Genomic DNA, 24988 nt, shown 5'->3' on the forward strand with positions numbered 1-24988 from the left:
TAATACTTAATGGCTAATTTATCATCCCCCTAGCTACCATAGAACAAAAATATACACTAGCCGAGCAACTTTTGAGGTGTATGCGCATTGCGCGCGCTATCATTGTCAACATAAATATAGATTACAAACGGTTTGTAGGACGATGATTTTGTACGATAAATTTGAATTTATTGGCCCTGATTGGCCCTAAATGCATCTACAGACGCTCCGATTTGGTTGGTGCCAACCATCCGACCACGACCAAATCGGAAAGTGTAGAGAGCGGTCGGTCCGACATAATTATTATTAATATTGGTTTGACGTGGTCGGATGCGCCAGCAATACCGACCAAACCAACTTCCTATCCGATCCAACCAAATTGGAACGTGTGGAAGCTTTGTTCCGACCAAATCGGCTCATTCCATAGAGTAATATAGGTAATTGGCTCATTCACATTTGCAACGCCGCCGGTGTAGGACGTCAACATGAACGCCGAGGGAGTTACGGTCACCGAACGTGACATATTAATAAAATTACTGGAACTATATAAAGACTTTCCCTGTTTGTGGGACTTAAGTAACAAAGATTACGCAAATAGAGATGCCAGAAATCAAGCGTATTTTATTATGTTAGAAGTATTAAAAAAATTGACAGTGCGGCTACATTAAAAACCTTAAAAAATAAGATATAAGAGCCGCATATGACTGTAATTTTCTCTATTTCTATAGTAGAATTTAGCCCATTCTCTTCGTACTATGGTCAACTGACATATTACTCTATGGTCAACTGACAGTTGGAAGGCCAACCGTCGGACAATCTGTAGCAATGTTGGAATGGTTGCCATGTCGGTTCCAATAGGGTTGGCACCAACCAAATCGGAGCGTCTGTAGATGCTATAATAATATCGACGGCAGCTATATTTTATCTACCAATTCATAGACAATCCTTTATATGCTTTTTAAGAGCGAGCGCGCACGAGCAACTTAGTTGCCCGGCAACTATTTTGTCTCTGTCGCTGTCTCCTCGCAAAGTTTTGAACGATGCGCTCACGAAAGCGACAGCAACGCAACTTTTTCTTTAAAATTTTCTGCATTTATCAACATGGATTTCGAAGAAACGGTTGTGGTCTGTGCTCTTGTCCCGCATAGTTCCCATTCCCGTGGGATTTCCGGGATAAAACCTATCCTATGTGTTAATCCAAGTTACCCTCTATATGTGTGCAAAATTTCATTGTAATCGGTTCAGTAGTTTATGCGTGAAAACTGAAAACCATACATACCTACAAACCTTTCCTCTTTATAATATTAGTATAGATATGTCATCGAAATTGTAAAAAGTAAAGTAGTTTTTATTTAATACTTTTTAGTGTATTTTTGAACACGAATCAAACGAGCTCAAACTCGATAAAGTTGAGTCAATATATTACTAAGTTCCTATGGCCACCTTCCGATTCCATCATCAAATCAGCTCTATCTCATAATAATGTTTCATCGCTATCCAATTTACATGCGTATACAAAATTTCAGCTCAATCGGTTACCTGGAAATGAATCAAAGTTACTTGCTACATTTCAATTAAGTCATCGAGACCAGACAAAAATGACCATAAAATAAAATCTACTGGGCTTATCCGAATAAAATTTATCGGACCAATTCCACACCATTCCGCATCAAAAAAAAAAGAATCACGTAAACCGGTTCAGAAACCTCGGAGTAATCGGTGTACATACATAAAAAAATATACCAGCCGAATTGATAACCTCCTCCTTTTTTTTGAAGTCGGTTAAAACTACTGTGTACGAGAATAAATACGTTGATATAAATACGTATTATCGCTACGCCGGTTACGCGGCAACTGGCCGGCGGCCGCCGACAGGCAACATTTTTGTCGCCGTGCGCGCACTTGCATTGAAACCAATAGATAGGGCGACAGTTGCGTCGCGGGCTTGTCTCCGAACCCGCGGACAAAAAAGTCTCCCGGGAGTTGCGTCGCTACGTGCGCGCACTTTCAAACTAGCCCATGGATGGAGAGACAAAATAGTTGCGGAGACAAAATAGTTGCGGAGACAAAGTTGCTCGTGCGCGCTAGCTCTAAATGGTATGATCTGTGTGGTATGGCAACAAGGCAACTTATTATTTGAAAATTCAAAATGCTCTGTAATCTGTGCAGCTTTCATTTGTGATTTGACATTTGAAGGGCTGTAAAGTTGTTTATATTATTTAAATTTTGTTTTAAAATTAATCCAGTCGTAAAATATTATGAATATAATGATGTCCAGTATCCCTATAAATGGCATTCTGTTTTTATTGGTCACTGTTCACAATGCTAATTGTGAGTATTACGTATTTTAAATATCATAAAATATCGTAAATATTTCGTTGTTTAAATAAATGATACCGTTCTCTTTAATCGATTTTAATTATTATATTATGTCGTTTCTGATTTACAGGTTCAATTCACCATAATCTGAGATACTTTGAAACACTACACGCATCAAGTCTTGAACATCATGTTGTAAAGCGAGGAATAAAACAGTCTATGCACCCGTTCAATACTATCAAAGAGCTAAAATTTCATACTTTAGGAAAGGATTTCAAGTTAATTCTACATCCTCACAATAGTGTGTTGCATTCAAAATTCAAGGCTTATGCAGTAGATGGTGATGGAAATAAAACTATTGTTCATATTGGTAATATATATGTATTACATATTTGAATTATTATTATGTGATATTCTTATTGATTAACTACATCAGAACATATCGCTCATTTGCGACAAGAACGTGTTAACGAGCATATGTATCGTTATGGAATAATGATACAGTAGAATCCGTCGCATCGCGCTCTACTTGCTGCTAAAACGCGATATTTCTAGCTCCAAAAATGACCGAGTTATGAGGGAAAAGGTCGGCGACTATCGGTTTAGCGAAATCTCTTTTTGCTCTTGAATTTAATGCAAGAACGGTTTAAGTCAGTTGTCGCTGCTCCCTTGAGAAGGAAACTGCTGCCCGATTGCGGTAAAAACGTAACAGCTTATTGTATCACGGTTTTGCTGAAAGGTAAGTACAGCTTTTTGTTTTTTTACTGATTTATATTTGCAGCTATAACGGGACATTTGTATGTGGGTCATTATTGTAGTAAAAATTGTATTCGCATGCTACGGTTTACATAGGATTGTCCCGTTGTTGCTGAAATAAACAATGTTTTTTGTTGGTTAATTTAAGATGTTCCGTTACAGTTGATAATAAAAGTACAAAATGTTTGGTATTTATGTTGGTTATCTCAAGTTAACACATTCTTGATAAAAAATAATACATTTTTACAACGAATACGCTACAATGTTGCATTATAAATGATAAAAATGTTGTCTGATTACTTAATTTATTTTTCAGATGGAATCACGGTCTAGGAAGCTTGTAAATCTTGTACGAGAAAATATTCATTATTTTATTTTACATTCACTTAAGTTAGAAAAACGAAAAGATCACACCGATTCTCGAAATACAAATGAATTAAACAATCAATTTATTTTATAGCATAAACGAGTAAAAAATACCACTGAATAAAGAAAAATGAAAAAAAAAAAATATTACAAATCAGTTAAAAAATGCAAGACAGTCCTACGAATCGAAAGCATCACAAAAAAAACTGTGCCGCCCCGTCAACTAAAAGAGAATCCTGCAAGGAAACCTGCATTATCAAGTGTCAATTTTTTTTCCGAAGAACAACACCGTGAAATACTGAAAGATTACTGGAATTTAGGAGAGATCAAGAAGCTGTCTCGAGACAAGAACCTGTGATTTGTTTTGCTAATATGTTTATTTGATTTATGTTTGACCGGGGTCCGGGATCCGCAATAAAGATTAGTTTCCTAATATTAGGTACTGAGATAAGCAAAATATAAAACAAAGTCGTTTTCCCCGGCCGAATGCTTGCCATTTTGCAATTTTGATGCAGTTTTTGTTAACAGATAAAGTGATTCAAGAGGAAGGTTTATATGTATGTATATTGTATAATAGCATCCATAAATAGGTGAATGAACTGTTATTTTTGACGTTTCTAATGTGATGTTGTAAATAATTACATTATTTTCCGCCTGCATTGCAAACGAATTCTGAACCCTACGAGATTTATCAAAATAATTTACCTACTAAGTATTTAACACATTAAAAAGTCTTCAGAAAAATCGATGGTATCAGGATTGCACCCGTGCGTATATTCGGGGCGGGTCGTAATATTATAATTATTGCCAACGTTTGTGAGTAAAAGTAAAACAAAAAATATTAATGTCTGGTTATAATTGTATATTTTTTTTTATGTGTATATTACTTGTATTTCAGAGAAAGTTACACAATAATTTCGCAAAAATATCTTTCATTTTGTAAAACAAAGTACAAAAATAAAAAGATTTCTATACTGGATTTCTACTACAGTAACACGTTTTAATTAAAATTTCCAATACATTTAGATTAGTGATTATCAATAAAACGTAACAATACGACATAACTTGTAAAGTTTTAGATTTTTATTCAATTTTTTTTTCAAGAAAAATGATACATATCTGTTTGTAACGCAATACTGCACACTTTTTACAAGAAAAACGCAACAAGAAGGGCCCTTTCTGAAATAAATAATCATAATAAATTTAATAACCGACTTATTGTTCTGAATACAATTTGATTCAAAAAAACGAGAACGTTTTAATATGTTGTATTGAGCTGAATAAGCTAAGCATAATAATTATAAAGTTACAGGAATTTTAAACTTTCAAATGCTTTTTCCCAACAATTGAGATTTTGACTTTGTCACGTTATAGAAGCAAATGAGCGATATGCTGCATATAATATCTTAACAATAAATAAATATCGAACAATGAAAGTGTTTAGGTAATTGGTTGAGTACTTCCTGATAAGAGTATTCAACAAAACTGACTAACAAACCAACTCTTCAGTTTTATAATATAAGTATGTATAGATTATATTAAAATTGTATAAAAAAACAAAGACAGATGAAAGTATTTTTTCAGACCGTGAAAACTTTTACACTGGAAGAGTGTTTGGGGAGACAGCATCTGATGTAAAAATTCATATTGATGATGGTGTTATTACGGGAATTATACATACACCTGGGGAAACATATCATATTGAGGTACATTAGAAATAATAATGTTGTCAAGTGGTTGAGTGTTTTAAAATGCAGATTGTGAGTTCTAAAATAAAAATATTTCAAATTTTAAGAAAAACTTATACGCCCGGATTGGCGTGAAAGGATGCGGGTTCGAGTCCCGCCTCGTGATAAAATTTTTTCTATTCTTTTAAATTTATATTTAAATCATATTAATTAGGATGGTGATATAAGAACATCCCCATGTGCAGAGAACTGCATTAGTAATCATCAGTCATGCACTTCATTTCTCTTTTCGTTCAATGTAGTTTAGTGTAATTTTAGCTGATGGGAAAAGAGTAAGGAAGGTTTTTTATTCTTATTTTTATTTAAATAATTTGAATAATAAATAGCAATGATTAAAACTTTTATATCCAGTAAACCTTTAGCTAAGCTTTTTACTTGAAAATGATAATGAAAAAATTGTTATGTAGTTTATACATACCATGTTTTGTTAAAATTATATATTTATTCATATTATCTTCCCAACATAAGTCGGTAAAAAATTATTTGGAAGTACATAGTTTGTAGTTTGTTGTTGTTGATGTTTACATTATTCTTTTTATTAAATAAACTAAACCACTTCGGAAATGATGAACAAAAGATAATGGGACCAACCGGAACCAACCAAAAAAATTGGCAAATTGGGAACATCTTCCTTTTTTTGAAATCGGTAGAAAATTGGCTTTTGCAATTGTTTTTAAAATAAATTTACATGGTGCCATTAGTTAATACTTTTTTTTCTATAAATATGCAGCCTTCTTGGCGTCACTTGCCGCACCTAGATGAGAAAAGTATGATCACATATCGCTCTTCCGATATTCGCTTTAGTTGGTCCGGTTCTGGTGGAGACAAGCCGCGTGTTTGTGGTTATGTGAAAGAAGGAAAAGGTAATCTCACATTCATATAATATATATTTTTGATTTTAAAATATTTGTTTGTGAATTTTCAATATACAGTTTCGGATCAAATATAAAAACATGAACGGTAAAAATATGAAAAGGGAACAAGTTAAATAATTTTGTGTGTAGTACAAAGTAAAAGTAAGAAAGTAAAGTAGCTTTAAAATTCATTATTTGGTTATAGAATTGGAAGATGATGATGAAGAAGAAGAAAATGAAGATTTGGAGACAATACAAGAGCAATCTGAAAAAGATAAATACTTGGATCATATATTTAACAAAGAAATTGACTCCAGTAGAGTACAAACTAATACTAAGAGTGGGAAGAGACTAAAACGACAGAGTGACTATGAATACACACCAACCAAAACCCGCTGCCCGTTGCTTCTGGTTGCAGATTACAGATTCTTTCAGGAAATGGGTTCCAGTAACACCAAGACTACTATCAGTTATTTGGTAAGATTTTAAATTTTATAATTTAATGTCATTTATAATTTAATGGATTTAAAAAAAAGTATTTTTACTTTGTATGTATTATTTTCAGATAAGTCTTATAGATCGTGTACATAAAATATACAATGATACAGTTTGGCAAGATAGACAGGTAAGATGTGAGGGATTTTTCCATAAACATACTAGTAGTTATTTAATGCAACAAAGCAGATTTAAAACAAATCCTAAATATTAGAAAATTTAGAATTGAAAAAAAATTGCCCTTGAGGCGAATTTTATTTCTATTTACATTTTAATAATGGTAAAGGTGTATGGAATCTACTTCTACTACATATATAAAAATAAGTCGGGTTTTCCTTCCTGACGCTATAACTCCAGAACGCACTAACCGATTTCCACGGTTTTGCATTCATTGGAAAGGTCTCGGGCTCCGTGAGGTTTATAGCAAAGAAAAGGTGTCTCTGGTGGCGAAACGGAGTTCGCCCGGTTTGCTAGTCATTAATAAAATTTACTTCACAGGATATGGATGGGTTCAAGGGTATGGGATTTGTGATCAAAAAGATTCTGGTTCATTCAGAGCCGACACGGGTACGCGGTGGCGAGGCGCATTACAATATGGTTCGAGAGAAGTGGGACGTGCGCAATTTACTTGAGGTTCGGATTTAATCTTAAATTAATGGTTAATAACATATTTTGATCCCTATATCTGTGACAATTTTATCCCTAGTGACAAAATGCGTGTAGTTATAAAATTTTTGATGAACTGTATTGCCATGTGCAATACTGAATACTTCTAATTAACATTTTTAAAAAGTAGACACATAAAGATTTATTCTAAAGAAATGTTGCTTTAATTTTATTCTGTATTTGGTTATATGTATATTGATTTATTGTTCTATAATAGTTAATATAAAGGTAACAAGGTAAATAAAACACATAATATTTTTACACTATTTTTAATGCATTTATTATCATAGTTACGTCAATTTACACGTTTCTGTAGTGGTACAAAGTATACAAAAATAAAATAATGCATTAATATTTATTATACAATAACATTTTCAGGTTTTTAGCCGCGAGTATTCGCACAAGGACTTTTGCTTGGCTCACTTGTTCACGGATTTAAAGTTTGAGGGCGGTATTCTGGGGCTGGCTTACGTCGGCTCGCCAAGAAGGAATTCTGTTGGAGGCATTTGTACACCAGGCATGATATTCTAATATTATTTTTTATACTATGCTGTAATTATGGCACTTTTGTGTTTTTTGATGTAGAAAAAGTTGTGTTGACCTTTAAATATTAATATATTGTATAATTTGAGATCAAACCTGGGCATAGTAATTATTAATCATTAGAATTACTATGCCCCTGGATTGCCAATATTATTTTGCTTCTATGTGTTTTTTAATTTCTTTATACATTTGAGTTAATTTTTATTGTTTTTTTTCTATTTTCAGCTCTTTATGGTGCAAAATGTGAGTGTCTTTTTTTGTTGCTTTTATTTAATTTTTGATATGTATTTATGTTTATGTTTTTTGCTTTTATATAATTTGTTACGCTATGCTGTAGCGCTTTTAAATTGAGTGATGAAGCCATTAGTGTTTATGGCTTAGAGCCTTCTCTATTTTGATGTTATAGTATTCGCTTCATCGTCGTACAAGTACATGTTATTATGTGTGATGATTTTTTTAAAGAATGAACTCATTTCTTTTCCATTCGAGATTTCATAAATATCATAACGTTTCATAACATAAAAAAATGAGTATGTAATAACAAATACGTCTCAAGAACTAACGTAACTTCCAAGGAAACTTTATAATGATCTTAACTTATGTAACCGTCATCGAAACATCCACTAACAAACATCGACTAATGTTTGTAATAAATCTTTATGTACCCAGAAAACTATACATTGACCTCAGTTCACTTATAGAAATAAATATCTACTAACAGATGCATAGAATACGGCTACACGGTGTAAAACTCCAATCTGAGTTAACACATAACCCAACTGTGAAATAAACATACACAAATACCTAACAGACATTCCCATACATAGAATACTTCAAGAACGGTTACACGCTATACCTGAACTCTGGTCTGAGCTCGTCCCGCAACCACTACGGGCAGCGTGTGATCACGCGCGAGGCGGACCTGGTGACGGCGCACGAGTTCGGCCACAACTGGGGATCGGAGCACGACCCCGACGTGGCCGAGTGCTCGCCCGCTGCCAGCCACGGGGGCTCCTACCTCATGTACACGTACAGTGTTAGCGGATACGATCTTAATAATAAGGTCAGTAAAGAGAAGGATGTATAGAATCTATAGGCACCAATCCAGATGCTGTGATACCGCGTCTATTTAGTTTAACATGTTCAAAACGGCAGTTCTGAAAATATTGCATAAATACGCGTAGAATTTATAGCTTTTATGAAGTCGATTAAAAAGCAATAATATAATTTGTCAAAAAATCATTAACCATTTTTATGTGAGTAAATATAATATTTTTTGAAAACTATTCTTAAAATTGTACTAAGTGTATAATACAATATGAATATTATTTATCGTTTCAGCGATTTTCTCCATGCAGTTTGCGGTCGATTCGAAAAGTGTTGCAAGCTAAATCTGGCCGATGCTTTTCGGAACCAGAAGAGAGCTTCTGCGGGAATTTACGTGTCGAAGGCGGGGAAGAGTGTGATGCGGGATTATTAGGTAATAATATGTCTTAATTTGCATAGCTATATTGTGATTTGTGTTGTAAATTAAAATTAAAACTGATTTGAAACATATTGTTTCAGGTACCGAAGACAACGATATGTGCTGCGACAAGAATTGCAAACTAAGAAAGAATCAGGGCGCGCTTTGTAGGTAGGTTATGATGTGATATTTTCTTTACTATTTATATCAGCTGTTATCCGTAGTTTTGGATAAAGGAAATTAACAGTAATAGGGCAATCCATCGGAGTTCATGAAACTATAAGCGCGCTCTAACACATGTGATGCTTTTTTCCTCGGCCGAGCCACATCCGCATAAACTGTTCTGATTCTTATCTATATATGTATTTATTAAATAAAATATTATATTTATCGTCGCCTAGTACCCACAACACAAGCCTTAATTGAGCTTACTGTGGGACTAGGTCGATTTGTGTAATAATGTCCTATAATATTTATTTATTTATTTATTCGCAGCAGCTGCCGGTCGCTCTGTGTTCTGAACGTATAGATGCTAAACGTATCTAACGAATTTTTTCAGTATTTGTTTTAGGGGAAGAATCACAGAATAATAACTAGTAGCTGCGTATTTCCAAACTATACATAGCCAGAACGCAACCATAGGAAACTGCTCGTGTATACTTTGTAATGCTGTTTTTAAGTTTGTTATTACAAAATATACACGAATTTTGCGTACTGATCGTGTATACTTTGTAACGCGGATGCTTGCTTCTTCGTTCCAAACTATACACGATCAGTACGCAAAATATGTATAACTAAATATAGCTACTACACCACTTACGCTTGAGCGAAATAATAAATAAATATTATAAAGAGGAAAAGTTTGTAAGTATGTATGTATGTATGTATGGTTTTCACGCATAAACTACTGGACCGATTTCAAAAATTCTTTCACCATTAGAAAGCTGCATCTTCACTGAGCAACATAGGCTATATTGCATTTTGAAAAAAAATAGAGATCCTTACCAAAAATGCAATAATGTAACCCAAGGTGTAAAAAATTCCTCAATAAAAGTTCTGTCATCGCGTGCGCTGCGGAATCTATGGAAGATAGAACAAAATAATGTTCTACGGTATTATAGAATGGATCAATATCTACAAGAAAGTCCGCGATACCATATGTCCATCTTCAGTAGTTATGTTACTACAACAACTTTTTTACGTTTTCAAAGTAAATAGAAGTGCCGGCAGTAATCAAACCATGTTATCCATACACATATATTAATCCTTATCCCATTAAATGATGTTTTATTATAGACTGTTTCAATACCAGCAAAATACTTTTTAAATGAAAAGAATTGGATATTCCATTCAAAAGATATAACGAATTTTTAAAAGTGTCAATCTACAGAAAATAGTAGGTATACTGTTCGAGCAGGCCGTAGTGCGGGACGGGGTAAAGGTAATTTTTATGTGATTAAAAATTAAACCTATAGTCCGACCTATAGTAGACTTTTCACTGTAACGATATCGCTATCTATGCGGGTGAAACCGCAGGGCATTGCTAGTAATAAATATAATAAATATATAGGCAATCAAAGACTTGTACAGCTATCTACTTTATTTTATCTATCTACTTTTATTCTTCTTGATTGATTCAGTAAAATATGGAGTAAAATATTATTAGGTAAGCTTACAAAAATAAATAGGTAACAGATATAAGGGTTACCTATGGGTGAGGTTAGGTTCGTATTTTTTTTAACTACACAAAAATAGGAGCCCCGCTAACGCGGGGCTCCGTCGCCTCGCAACCATCTTCCTCTGGACTTATTAGATTCTTACATTTTAGCACTATTGTCAATTGTAAGTCGTGCAGTATATTCGGGAACGAAGACACAAGCATCCTCGATACAAAAAATATACGATCAGTACGCAACATTATATACACAATACACATGCATTTTAATAATAGATTTCAAAACAGCAATACAATAATATAAACGCGAGCAATGGAAAGACGCCGCGCTTACTCCGAAATATACACGATTAGTCCGCATGCGTACTGGCGCTGTATATTTTGGAGCGCTATTCTTACTTACTTCACTACAAAGTATACGCGAGTATTTGCGTACTGCTGTTGTATAGATTGAAAGAACTTTGTAAAAAAGTTATTTCCAAACTATACGTGATTAGTTTCACACCGTTGCGTACTGGCCTTGTATAGTTTGGAAAGACGCCTAGTAGCTAGCTAGTAGGATCTATATCTATTTCTGTTCTAGGGGTGGGGTCGGGTGCTATTATTGATGATGAAATAAACAAATTAACAGCGCATAGCTAGATAAATATTTTATTTACATAACACTATGTTACAATAATAAACAAAATAAAGGAACAGACATCAAAAACTTGACAAAAATAGCTCGTTTATGTGTTACACAGCGATAAGAACTCTCCGTGCTGCGCGGGCTGCGTGTTCGCGCCGCCCGGCGTGGTGTGTCGCGAGGCGGCGCACTCCGCGTGCGAGGGCGAGGCCACCTGCAACGGCGCCTCCGCTGACTGCCCCAAGGTCATTTATTCGACCAATTATGAAATGGTATTTTTGAAGTTGAAATCATGGCAATACCGTCACGTCATGGAGTAAGGCGATTTTGGTACATCAATCAATCTCGCCAGAAGTTTGACTTCTGACACGTGACACGCTTTTTTGTGAGAGAACTAGCTTCCGCCCACGACTTTGTACGTGCATCCCTGTTTTTCCCCGTTCCCGCAAGAATTTCAAGAAGAAAATATATGTTTAGATAGTGTATTTAAATATAACGTAATATGTGTAATAGAATATTTTATTTAGTTTTCCTTTTTCGCATTGCCTTGTTTTTGCTCACCCACTTTTTGCTTTTGTGTTTTTCCTATATTTTAAGGGTTGCCTGGCAGAGATCGCTGCCTAGCGATAAGGCCGCCTTTTGCTTGTTTTTATTATGTGTTGTGTGCTTTTGCATTTGTATTTATTTATAAGCAATAAAGAATTTTCATTTCATTTCATTTCATTTCAATTTCTCCTTTCAATCCTTTCTTGGAAATCCTTTCTTAGCGGATGCCTACGTCCTAACCTGCATACTAAATTTCAGCCCGATACGTCCAGTGGTTTGGGTTGTGCGTTGATAGAACACTATATCAGTCACCTTTGAGTTTTATATATATATATATATGTATTATATATAGAGATAGATTATTTTAAGCCTTTTAAGCGTGTTTATATTTGATGGCTTTTCAAATTATGATTTATTTACGGGAATATTAAATCTTACCTAGATTAGTATGGCATCGGGGTAATTCGGTCAGAAAGAAAAAAAAAAACACAATCAAATAATTTACTATATTCATTTCAAAGTATTCCATATATTGTAATGAAATGAAATCAATTTAGGCGCCGGCGATAGCGGACGAGCACGAGTGCGCAGAGCGCGGCCGCTGCCGCAACGGGTCGTGCGTGCCGTACTGCGAGACGCAGGGCATGCACAGCTGCATGTGCGACATTGGTAACTATACACATACTCATGTTGTTTTTTATTTACAGGCTAACACTAGAGCATGTCATAATACCCTCATTTAAGTTTATAATTCATACTTTGTTGCAAAAATTTAAATCATTTTTAGAGTATTATTAAATAATCTTCTATACAAAGTAAAATCTAATCAAAAATAACACATTAATTATTTTTAAGTTCCTATTCTAACACTACAAAATATTCTACATTCAGAAAAACATACACATTGTTTATTGTATTATTTGTAAAAAAAATAATGGTTTCTGTTTTATAGTTGCGGATGCGTGTAAGCGTTGTTGTCGCAAAAGTTTGAACAAGACGTGTTTCCCGGTGGCTCACAACGATATTCTCCCAGACGGTACCCCTTGCATACAAGGTTTCTGTAATAAGGTTTGTCTTTGTCACCATGCTAATTGGAACTTTATGAGTATTAACATATGGCCTATATTTGGAATTCGGAGTAATTTTGTAATAACAATTTATTTGCAGGGAGTTTGCGAGAAAACTATACAAGATGTCGTGGAACGATTTTGGGATATTATAGAAGATATAAACATTAACAATGTGCTGGGTTTCCTGCGAGACAATATTGTTGGCGTGGTCGTGCTTGTCACCGCCTTCATCTGGATTCCTGCTAGTTGTGTGGTACGTTATTTAAATATGTATTCGGTGTTGCAAAGTATGTAAATTCTCTTTTATATAAAACTAGCGGTCCGCCCCGGCTTCGCCCGTGGTAAATGTTTACGTTTTCTCTACATAAGAACCATCCTCGTACTTCAAGGAATATAATAAAAAAAGAATTATCGAAATCGGTTCAGCCGTTCTCGAGTTATGCGCTTACCAACACATCTTGCGATTCATTTTTATATATAAGATTTTGTGTATTACGAGTATGTTCATTAAAATAAACCTAGGACAAAATTTTTGATGACGTATATTGCACAAACCTCTTTCAATTATCTTTAAATAATCTAAAATTGCTTCATATATCGACAATTCTGCATAAATAAAGCGTATATTTCTTAAATGGTAGTAAATTAAATCAATCCAATCAGACACAATCAATTGATATAATAAAGGAGATTTTTTCAAGATAAACGGATTCGATATCTGAAATTTCAAAATTCAGCTGAATTCACAAAAATAGCGCAGTTTGTTTTGCAAAAATGTAATGTTCCTCACACTTTCGGATTTATCATACCACAAACAATTGAAAAAAAATATATATGTACTTTGTATTTTCATACGTATTATGTTTGTGAACAGATAAGTTACGTGGACCGTCGCCGGCAGCGCTTGCAGCAGAAGTGGCAGGCGTGGGAGCGACAACACGACCTCGTGCATCCGTCCTCGCCGCGCAAGATCATACACACCAGGTTATATACAATTATTATTTGTTATTACGAACAATATAGAGAATATGATATTGCGTATAAAATTCGTTTGTATTTACTTGCAAGTTGCAACTGCAGAAGAGATGTAATATCACTGGTTATTGTTTTTAAGCTATTGCATAGCTTCTATCGCGGGCCTTGAGCGCGGGGACCGAATCGAGAAATTCCGTAACGAAAAAACCTCACGCTCTCCACTCCGATGGACACGGAAGTGTGGCTTGAAGGCATGCTATGCAATAGCTTTACCGCGGCAGTCCCCGAGTGCCACACGTCTTTTTTTTAACATGATGTAATAAATAAATAAATAACTTCTTACATGCTCGAAACTAGTCAGGGGGATACACGTGTTAAATATTTAATTTGAATTCAATTACGTGAATTACGTTTTCTATGAAATTAAACTTCATTGTACCGTATTGTTACGGTAACGATTCCAACTTCTAAGCATCGCTTCTTTCAGATGTTCATTATTGTTTATACATATTTATTTTTTCAGATTACCAAAGCAGAAACCACCTGGCATGAAAACTGTTATTCAAGGCACAAGTCAGCTGTAGTAGTTAGTGTCATTAGTAGATTATAAGAAATACATTTATTTAATAAAAAAATTCGTGTTTTTCTTTATCCATTTTTCCTATATTTACGTGTTCTTGAATTCATAGAGAAATAGATACTTGGAAAGTTAACTTTTGAACTTAATCAAATGCACTATCATCTACGATTGATCTTGTTTCCAAAATTAAAGAGTTAGGAATATTATAGATCTTACAAGGCATTCGACACAGTCAGCCACCAGTCAGAAATCAAATACGTAGTCCCTCAGGGCTCTTTCTTAGGACCGTTACTTTTTTTTATATACAGGGTTACTTGTAAAACACCAGCAACCTCGCAGGACAAGATAGCTAACCTCATAAGTAACAACATTTGTTCTACGACTTTTGATAATTTGTTAGATTATGTTTTCATACAAAAATAAATATTCAGAAGAGAGAAAGAGAATCAAGATTTGAGGGAGAACAGCTCGCCTAAATTAAAGTATGTCTATGTTAATATGTTCTATGATGTTAACTAATTTCGATAGCTAATTAATGTGATACTCATATGTGTAAAAGATCATAATATTATTGTACAGTTCTTGTTTATGAGATAAAGTTGTTTCAACCGAATTTAATTTAACGTTTTTGAATGTTTAAATGAATATTTTAGTTATAGTTAAGGTTAATGTCAAATTTAACAATAACATTAAGGGCGGCCGTACACGGACCGCTTCAAGCGGTTGAGACCGACGGCTTGAAGCCGCGACCGCGCGGTGAACTATAGACATTCATTCACTGCCGTACACGGACTGCTCAAGCCGTTGCGACTGTTTCAAACCGTCAACTGCGCGGTTTGTAGCGACAGCTCGAGCAGTCAACGAATGACCGCTCGAGCAGTCCGTGTACGTCGCTCAGCCGTTAGCTGCTCGAGCCGCCCGTGTACGGCCGCTCTAACGGTAACTTTTATAGTGACAGTGAAATGGGTTGCACCAAACCCATGTTGCACCCATTGAGTTACCATGTACTAGGTACGTACTAGAGAGGGCATCGCTACTGAACTATTTGTAACACGAGTTAGAGTCAATCGTCTCAAACCATTTTTTTTGTTACATTGATTGGTTTTACTTGATAATTTTATTCATATTTTTTTAATACGATAAACAATAAGATTGATTGGTTTTAATTTATAAGTAATAAGAGGCAGAATATCTACAAAATGTATGACTCACTAGCCGGCCCGCTTCGCCGCGCTTGTTACACAGATTTTGTTCGTGGTGTCCTCTCTATAATAATACCTCAATGGTTGCACCAGCGTATTTTTAGCATTGCAAATAACCAAAAATTTCCTCAATAATTTATTATACATTTATGAATTTGGTTTGCAGATCGTATAATTACTGTTATACGATTTATGGAGCAACAAATTTACAGCTGTCCAGAATGAGACGAATTGACGGATGATTTAATATAATTTGCAAGCCATGGTTTGTAGATCAATTGAAAAAATACTGATTTTTTTTGCTGATACATTGTAATATGTGTATCACTACATAGTATAAAACAAAGTCGCTTTCCCTGTCCCTATGTCCCTTTGTACGCTTAAATCTTTGAAACTACGCAACGGATTTTGATGCGGTTTTTTTTAATAGATAGAGTGATTCAAGAGGAAGGTTTATATGTATAATAACATCCATTAAATAGTGGAGAAGTACTGTTATTTTTGAGGTTTCTAATGTGATGTCGTAAAAAATTACATTGTTTCCGCTTATATTGCAAACGCAGGCTGAACCCTACGAGTTTTATCAAAATAATGTACTGAAAAGAAAAGTATTATACACATTGAAAAGGTCTACAGAAAAGTCCGCGATGGTATATGTCTATCTCTTATGGATTACCCACAATAACATTTTTTTTTTTCATTTACTTTTTACGACAAATAATAGCTAATTTTCGAAGCGATTTTCACCAATACAGCATTAATCCTTAACCAATTAAATACCTTGAATAAATTGTTCATTTAATATAGATCATATGGCACTTTACACCGTATGATTTAAGTGAATATTTTCGAAAATATTACAGATTTAAAGATTGCGGGTCGTAGCGTTTGCGGCGGTACCGGCCGGCCCGGCCGCTATGTTTTTTTATACAACGTTCATAGTTTTTCTGTAGTGTATTTAGTATCAGCATTGCACCCGTGCGAAGCCGGGGCGGGTCGCTAGTTTAGCATAAAGGTTTATGTAAATGTATGAAAAGCGTAATTTTCCGCCATAGACCGAAAATTCCGGGTGTATTTATAAAACTATATAGGAACGATAAGTTTTAACCAAGGATTGGAATGAATATAAATGAAACAAAGTATTTATTACGGATTATTTATTATTTTTCATAGCATATTACACGTTCAAATAAATAAACTCTAATTTCATGGAGTAAATAGTAAGCAATAAATACAATAATAATTAATATTAACGTACAGAATAAGCAATACTGTTAAAAAACAGACAGGATAACAATATAATAATAAAATTGAAGCTGCGTTTTGGGCTCTTGAATGACCAACAAATGGACTTCGCATTTTACACATAATATTATGCGTGTTAACTAACAACCGTTACGATATCAGAACGTTTAATTCTCTTATACACATCAACATGAAAGATCGTTATAAGTTTTGATTGTTTACATTTTTGTGTTCTATTTATGAAGGTATTGCGCAAGAATCTATAGTCCATGTTGGTAGATATTTAGTTCAATGCAGTAGACGTTAGCAGTGCGACACCACGTTCGTAGAATGCGTGCGGTTCTTGTCCGGGCGCGATGTTGAGTCGCACCGTGAACAACAGTTCCGAACGAGCGCTGTTCAGATATACCGGCAGAGTTAGCGTCTGTCCACCGCTTGCTGGTTCCGCTCCACTGTAAAAGGATAATTTATAAATTAATAACAGAATATTTATTTGACAAGTATTTGCTAACTTTGTGTCCGCCGTCTGTGCTAAGATATTTAAAATTACGCAACAGATTGATGTTTTTCTTAATAGATAGTGGAAGGTATATAATTAGGTATATTAGGTATATAATTAGGTAAATAAGGTATATAATTTATTCGATTTTAGACAAAGCGGGCGGAAAGGTAGTTAACAAAAAAAAAAAATGTATTTGGAGTAAAAAATAAAGTTTCCATTTAAAATTCTATAGTCCAGTATGCAAAGTTATTTACAATTGTGTGGAATTAATGAAAAGTAGTATCTCGTTACCGTATCCAAGTGAGCACGGTGAGCGGCAGGTCGACCATGATGGTGTTGGTGAGCAGCAGGCGGTTGCCCTTGACGGTGGCGCCCTGCAGCTTGAGCCCGGTCACGCTGAACGACCACTCCGTCTGCGCGTTCTCGCTCTCCACGCCCGGGTCCGGGATTGTCACCTAAGAACAGAATTCGTTATACTGGCTGTTTCGATTGAATGAACCCAGACCTACTTCAGGAAATAAATGAAATGAACTTACTGTAATATTTTAACAGAACAGCATTTACTTTGACACTTTTGGGTGTGACTAAATTGGACTCCGTTACTTTAATGTTTTAAAGATTATTTTATTTACTGCAAATAGTAAAATTTTTAAGTCATTTTAAGAAAAAAATAAACCTAAGAATGTACCTGTCAAAAAAAAACAACAACAAATAATATACCTGTAGGTTGAGTTCTTCAAGTGACCAGGAGTTGGCTTGCGCAACGCATTGGCGAGTTGCTGTGATATACGCTTCAGGGTTTAGCAGACCGCCCAGCCAGACGGGAATACTCTAGAATTAGAAAAATGAAATAAATTAAAAAATGAAGTAGAAAAAAAGAGATCGTTAATTGAAGTATTTAAACTACATTAATGTCAAATTATTATTTTGTGACTTGGTATTATTTTTTTGAAGAGCTACTGCAATGACGTCTGATGTGGTCGACAGCTACGTTTTTCTAGAAATAGGACATACAGAACAATATAGTGTAAATTGCAGTCATTCAGCGCATTGTTACGCTGCGCTTCGCCACATTCTTGAAAAATTGATACGCTTGTAGAAAAGCTGCAGCACCTGCAGCCGCTTGGCGCCCCGCTCGGCCACGGTCTGCGACACGGTGGCGAGCTGCAGCACGCGGCGCGCGAAGTCGTCCACCCACTGCTGCACGGTGCAGCCGCGCGCCACGGCGTAGCGGCGCCAGCTCGCCGGCAGCATGCCGCGCACCAGCGAGCCCACCATCGCGCGCGTCTCGTTCGTCTGCTTCATCTCGCCCTGTATAGTGACGTGCATTACTATCGATATATTATCGTGGCTTAACAAACTGCTCATCGTATTGGCGCACCCAAATCCACGCGCCAATTTATAAATTAGATTGCGTGATAGATAGAGGGATTGCGAAAATAGAAAAAAAAAACACATTTTTAATTGAGTTTTTTGAAAACCATTATTTTCTGCAAAAAATATTGATTATAGTCGGCACGGCTAAACATGATCCCTATGACACTGACAGTCATTCCCAAGACACAACCTTGTAATAGCGTCACTATTAAATTAGAAACGTATTGGAGGCGTCTAAAAATGGCATTTATAAATTTTTACCTAGCTTTATGCCATTACAATTATTCCGTTGGAATTATAACAATTCTTAAAATTTACGGGAAATTATTTCGATCTGACTTTACGTTTACGTCCTACAAAGCTTACATCGTTTGGTATTTATCTCATATTATATAAAATGCCGATATTGAAATGAGTGCATATTTTTAAAACCGTAAAATCAAACCAAAAAGTGAGACTATACCTGAAAAATGTCCATTTACCTATGATAACATTTGCTTATCAGACAAATTAAATGGGGCCATCCATTTTCATGATAAAATATACACTAGCGAATACGTGTTTAATAGGTTAAAAATTACGAGAATATTATTTTTTGGAAAACTTTCATTTTACTTATCTATTTAACCTATGCTAAAAAACTTAAAGTAAATACAACAACAACATAATAGACGTTAAAAATGCAGTTTATAATACATATTTGTCATGTTTACCAACGTAGCTGAATGCGAGCCACGCCTTTGCTTATAAAATAGTAAAGTATCGACACCTCCCATCATACGGCCCATCACTATCACGAACAGAGGCGGCTCGTGACAAAATTGTATGGGTGTTCACTTGAAATAAAACAACGAAAATACAATAGCGTAAGCGGGATAATTTATTACGAAAAAAAAATGAGCACCACATTATAAAATATTTAAACACTAAAAATTATAAAGTACAGGCTATTTCAAAACAAATTCAATGATTATCAATTAATAATTAGAAAATCCCCGAATTTGCATTCGCGAGCGTACTCATAGTGTTTGTTTATAATATAGGAGTGACAACGTCGCGCGAAATTGCTGCTGTCACGCGATGCGGCCGCGTCTCATCGGCAACGCCGCGTGTGAGCAGCGCTCCGAAAATTGCTATTTTTCCATAGTAAATCTTTTGTTTCACGCGCAGGACTGTGGCGAAATTTCTCTTTCACTCTTATTGGATTTCGTATTTAGGCAATGTACTGAATCTTGTTTCATAGGAGCGCAATCGAGAGCGCTCCGTAAGCTCCGTTTCGCGCGTTACTTATGAAATGTACAAGAGTGTAATGATGTATATTATTTGTATTAAGGTACTTATTTTATTCATATTAATATTGGAGTTTTTACGATAGATTTTAAATAGTGATATAAATTATTAAATGAATGAGCAGGTATAACTTTATTATAATTATTATTTATGGGAGTTCACTGCACCAGCGCTCCTTAGGACGAGCCGCCTCTGATCACGAACTGTCATAGGAATCAAACCGTTCGCCGTGCCGACTATAGTCAAATCAAACAATCAAAACATTATCGATATTTTTAATTTCACATATAATATAGGTCAGAAGAACTCATGTTCTATATCCAACGTACCTGACAGATAGCGATGACATTTCTCAAGTCATGCAAAACCTGCTGCAACAGAGCAGCGCCGGCCGCCACCTCGCGCTCGAAGAAACGGTACAGCGGGTCCTTGATGTTCTCCACTGTACGACGGAGCGTCTGTTGGATTGGAAAGGGATGAGTGAAGACACATTTTTGATTATTTAACTACGGATTTTATAATTTTTTCTACTGAAATACGTAAAAATATATGACATCTGCTTTGATACCTATTTAAGCAGTAATGTAATTGTACAAATGTAGGATACATTAAGTTTAAATGGTGGTGGCTTACAGGCAATTCTTGTGGCAACACTTGCAACCAGTTGGTGGCCGTCTGGTGCAGCGATTTCATCCAGGCTGGTCGTCCATCGCCCTCTACCACAATCGAATCTAAAAAATGAAAGGTTAAAAAAGAAACTTGTTTGCGAAAAAAAACCCATAAAAGTGTCTATATTATATTTTAATTTTTAATCAAAATAACTTACGTGGATCATCTTGATTGGCAGCATTGTATGCCAGCTCCTCTTCATCTTCAAGTTGCTGCATTTTCAGCAGTTTCGACACGAGGTCGCTGCCTTGTGTAGTGAGCAGCACCTGTTTTATTAATATTATTCAGTATAGTAACAATTGAATTGAAAAATGTCTCTTTAGGATATTATAAAGTAACTAATCTTTATTACTAGGTAAAATTACATCAATAAGGAATGTTTAATGTTTTTAAATTTGTCATAATTTGTAAATTAACAGATTGTTTAATTAAAACAATTAATTTACCTTTTCAGCGTTATTCGGCAGTCCCAACCACGAGGGTGTTTGTCGGTCAGAGAGCTCTTCGATCCACTTGAAGAATTGGTCGCGTCGGTTGCCGTCCGGCATTGTAATATGCCGCTGGTTGCCGGTTGCCTGTATAACATTTTATTGTCTTAATATTTATTGTATTAAAGTAGAAAATACTATACCTTCTTTCTTTCCTTGGGATTTATTTATACGGAAAATCGCGAAGGAAAAGTTCCTTTCATGTCAACATTGTGTAATCTTTAATCTTTCTACTTTACAAGCATCTATCGATTGTCTACTGTAAATTCTTGAACTTGATTCTGAACTAAATAAAAATAATATAATTCATCAAATACTCACTCCATCAACATTAGCGACCAAAGCGAAGTCAGCCTCAAACGACTTGGGCGTGAAGAGCTTAGTTAGGAAGGAGTGTAACAGCCGCTGGTCGAATGCGTTGTCGATCTTGCCTCCGTAAATACATTGGGATAGGAGACGAACAATGGCCTCCCATGGAACTTTCTCTGGCGGAAGATTGGTACGGCCCTGGAAATAGTTAAATGTTAGAATTTAGGTACATTTTACACAATTAAATGCCAACAAGAAAAGTCGTTTATAATGGTCACTAAAGGCAATTAAATAGAAAAGCAGTATAAGCAGTGATATTTCTTTTAATAGGCATTATATTTGGTAAAATATATATGGCGTAGGTGTGATAAGGAAAACTTACCATAGCAGTAGCATCGATCCATGTATCAAGTGTGTCGCAAGCCACACGAAGATCGGATTCATTGAATTCATAATACTTAGCCCAGCCGAGAGGTACGTAGCGCAGACGTTCTTGCACAATACCTTATGATGAAATAAACAACAATATTAAAATTTATTCAAGAAAATAAGTGGAATACATTTGTATAAAAAAAGAAAAAAAATTCTACTTAAATAGTTTCTTTATTATACATACCGTGGAACCAAGCCAATAAGAAGTACAGTCTTGCGCGCTCCGATGGTGGTTTCATCATACGTGCGGCTGGCACCTGAACAAATATACACATAGCGTTAAACAATATTCCCAAATAATATATTATTTTATTGCATTGACTTTAATTCCTCCCTTAAAAAAGATACACTCAGACACAATTATATTCGCAAATAAGTTTGTAAAAAAAACACGCATTAATCGCCATACAAATGATTTAGAACGCATTGCTGGTATTACTAAGCATCAAAATTGAATTTACATATCCGACTATCGATTTTCATTATAATCATTTTCATTCATGAATTAAAATTCTCGAAAATTGTTTAAAAGCACATATTAATTTACATAGATAATATTCTTACCGTAGCGAAAGTCCTCAACAAGTTAGCGCGGATACCGGGCGGCGGCTCGAAGACGATCACACGGGATGCCCTTAGAAGGTTCACAGGTAACTTGGGACTGATCTCCGTTGTGAGGAACAGTCGGAAGCTGGGATGCGGTTGTAATGAGTGTAGCTTCTTCTCGAGTTGTACTAGCCACACTGGGGCTAAGTGCACGTTCTTCAGCATCACCCATCTATAAAAGATTATAAAATATTGGTTTGGAAGGAGAAATATGATTACTTAATTTTGCTGTGTGGAAATTTGACGTGCTATTGAAATAAGTTTCATAGCTGGTAGATTATATTCTAAACTTCTTACCTCCCAGTCTTACAAGCGGTGTTAATAGCTCGTTCAGCTTGGTTGAAACCTTCAGCTGAACCGATAGCGATACTTGACAGGGGCTTATTTAATTCAGTAGCCATGTCATCCACACGACCTGCGAAGAAATGACATGTATTTCAAATTTTCGTTGATATACTGTTAAAAAAAAGATAAGTCTCTAACTATCCTTAAATAAAATATAATTTTTGACCCCTATGAAAAAAAAATTGTTGCATTTAAAAATCAAAAAATAAAATAAAAAATTACCGCTAGCATCGTATCCAGGAACAGAGCAGAGCAGTGCCGGTGTGGTTGCGTTGAGCTCGTTCTCAGTGAGAGCCGTGAGCTCCATCTCGGTTTCCGCGCGAGACATGAACGTTGGGCCTAAAACTGATGCCACTAGCTGTGTCGCTGCTGCTATCACACGGTCCGGTCTGAACGCCTGGTTGTGGAAAATTTTTGTTTAACTTATGTTTGTAATAATACTAAATGATAATGATAAAAATAACACAGAGATTACAATTTAATAATAAAATCTTCTACTAAATCTATGGCACTTAGCACTTCTACTCTACAGTAACTGTATTTTGCAATCTATGGATTATAATTTTTTTTAAACTGGGGAAATTGCTATAGATTAGCTCGGTTACTGCCAAAAAACCGTCTATTTCGTATCGTATTAACGAACTAGATCATTTGTTTTATAAGCAGTTACATACTTCAACAATTTTCCCTTAAATAATGTCAAAAAAATAATGTTCTTAATCGTGAAACCATTTATTACATCATTGCACTCACCTGTATAAGCAGCAAGCGGTACATAGCCAGCGAGTGCGGTTGCGGCGGCGACGCAGCCTCCGCGTCCCAAAGTGTGGGCACGCACTGCTCGGGCGCTGCTTGTGACAGCCATGCTCCTAGCTCGGGTAATGATTGCGCCTTATCAAGCAGCTTTCGGAATGCCACCAGTCTGTTGAAAATAATACGTTGCAATTTGTAAATCACTAAACATAATAAATGATGGCCAATTGGAATAAAAATATCTTATTTTTATTTAACCAGTACATTTTACTAGTTTCAATCGCGAAATAAAAGACGCCATTTCAATCGAGTTCTCTGTGAAAAGTTTTATTCAAATAATAACACTAAAAAAAAATCGAAACGAAATTTTGACGAAAAGATTAACCACCATCAATTCTCAATAACTTTCGAGTTCATAATAGTAGAGGTAGTAAAGAAAAACTTCTACATCGCAACAAACGTCAATCAATGTGGCAGAAATCACTATAAAATTACCTTGAACTAAGTCTAGCCGCAGCCTCCTGTTGTTGTGGCGTGAGTGCCTCAAGCTGAGGATGAGCACCAGACGACACGAAGCCCTCTCGGCCGCGGAGGAACACAGCAAATTGTCGCTCCAGAGTATCCGCTGCACCTGCACCCTTCAGTTGGATACGACACAGTAGCAGCGCGAATGTAAGACGGTCCGTGTGTAACATACCGCGGGCTACACGCTCGTATACAGTCTGAAATTAATTAAAAAAAATTGATTACACATTTCGGTACAAAAATTAATAATATGTCTTTACATCTTCAAACTAAAAGAGACTTATTCGAAGCTTTTACCCCTGCTTTTCAGGTTCACACAAATAATAAGTTAGTACAATACAAGCCATAATTATTCAATAATATAGTATTGAAACGTTTCACTCACAATAAACAATTCATCCGTAATAATCTTCAAACGTGCTGTGTAATCTGAAAGTCCATTGAGACCGGGCGAAATAAGAACGGAACTGAATATATCCAAGAACATCTTCAATGAATACTGATATAGGAAGTGCACTTGGTGCAACGACTCCATTGTGAAGTAAATACTGCTGCAAGCCTAAAAATAAATGATAATTTTAGT

The 24988-nt window shown here is 35.4% G+C and overlaps 2 protein-coding genes across 4 annotated transcripts in view; one reads left to right on the forward strand and one right to left on the reverse strand.

The window, feature by feature from the left end:
* The first annotated feature begins 2152 nt into the window (after positions 1-2152).
* On the forward strand, positions 2153-14717 carry Tace (ADAM 17-like protease Tace). Its single transcript, XM_089707563.1, has 17 exons — positions 2153-2310; positions 2429-2668; positions 5005-5126; positions 5899-6031; positions 6228-6499; positions 6588-6647; positions 7016-7150; positions 7562-7700; positions 8554-8789; positions 9068-9206; positions 9293-9362; positions 11610-11736; positions 12595-12706; positions 12990-13105; positions 13205-13360; positions 13982-14091; positions 14606-14717. The coding sequence occupies exons 1-17, from the start codon at positions 2238-2240 to the stop codon at positions 14664-14666; spliced, it is 2301 nt and encodes a 766-aa protein (XP_089563689.1). The 5' UTR covers positions 2153-2237; the 3' UTR covers positions 14667-14717.
* A 2289-nt stretch (positions 14718-17006) lies between these two features.
* Dhc64C (dynein heavy chain, cytoplasmic) overlaps positions 17007-24988 on the reverse strand; it is a 40048-nt gene continuing 32066 nt past the window's right edge. For all 3 annotated transcript variants that reach the window (XM_089707046.1, XM_089707044.1, XM_089707045.1), the window contains 17 exons: positions 24791-24964; positions 24376-24602; positions 23881-24049; positions 23350-23524; positions 23080-23197; positions 22741-22954; positions 22361-22433; positions 22127-22248; positions 21757-21942; positions 21394-21522; positions 21105-21213; positions 20912-21009; positions 20608-20736; positions 18725-18922; positions 18332-18442; positions 17903-18066; positions 17007-17561 (listed from right to left, as the gene is read on the reverse strand). In XM_089707046.1, coding sequence (XP_089563172.1) covers positions 17393-17561; positions 17903-18066; positions 18332-18442; positions 18725-18922; positions 20608-20736; positions 20912-21009; positions 21105-21213; positions 21394-21522; positions 21757-21942; positions 22127-22248; positions 22361-22433; positions 22741-22954; positions 23080-23197; positions 23350-23524; positions 23881-24049; positions 24376-24602; positions 24791-24964 — 2565 coding nt within the window. In that variant the 3' untranslated portion in view covers positions 17007-17392. The remainder of the gene's footprint in view (positions 17562-17902; positions 18067-18331; positions 18443-18724; positions 18923-20607; positions 20737-20911; positions 21010-21104; positions 21214-21393; positions 21523-21756; positions 21943-22126; positions 22249-22360; positions 22434-22740; positions 22955-23079; positions 23198-23349; positions 23525-23880; positions 24050-24375; positions 24603-24790; positions 24965-24988) is intronic.

The sequence above is a fragment of the Colias philodice genome, chromosome 19 (assembly GCF_061535455.1).
Source record: "Colias philodice isolate Cphi_HAF_F1 chromosome 19, ilColPhil1 Martin Lab GWU primary, whole genome shotgun sequence".
NCBI lineage: Eukaryota > Metazoa > Arthropoda > Insecta > Lepidoptera > Pieridae > Colias > Colias philodice.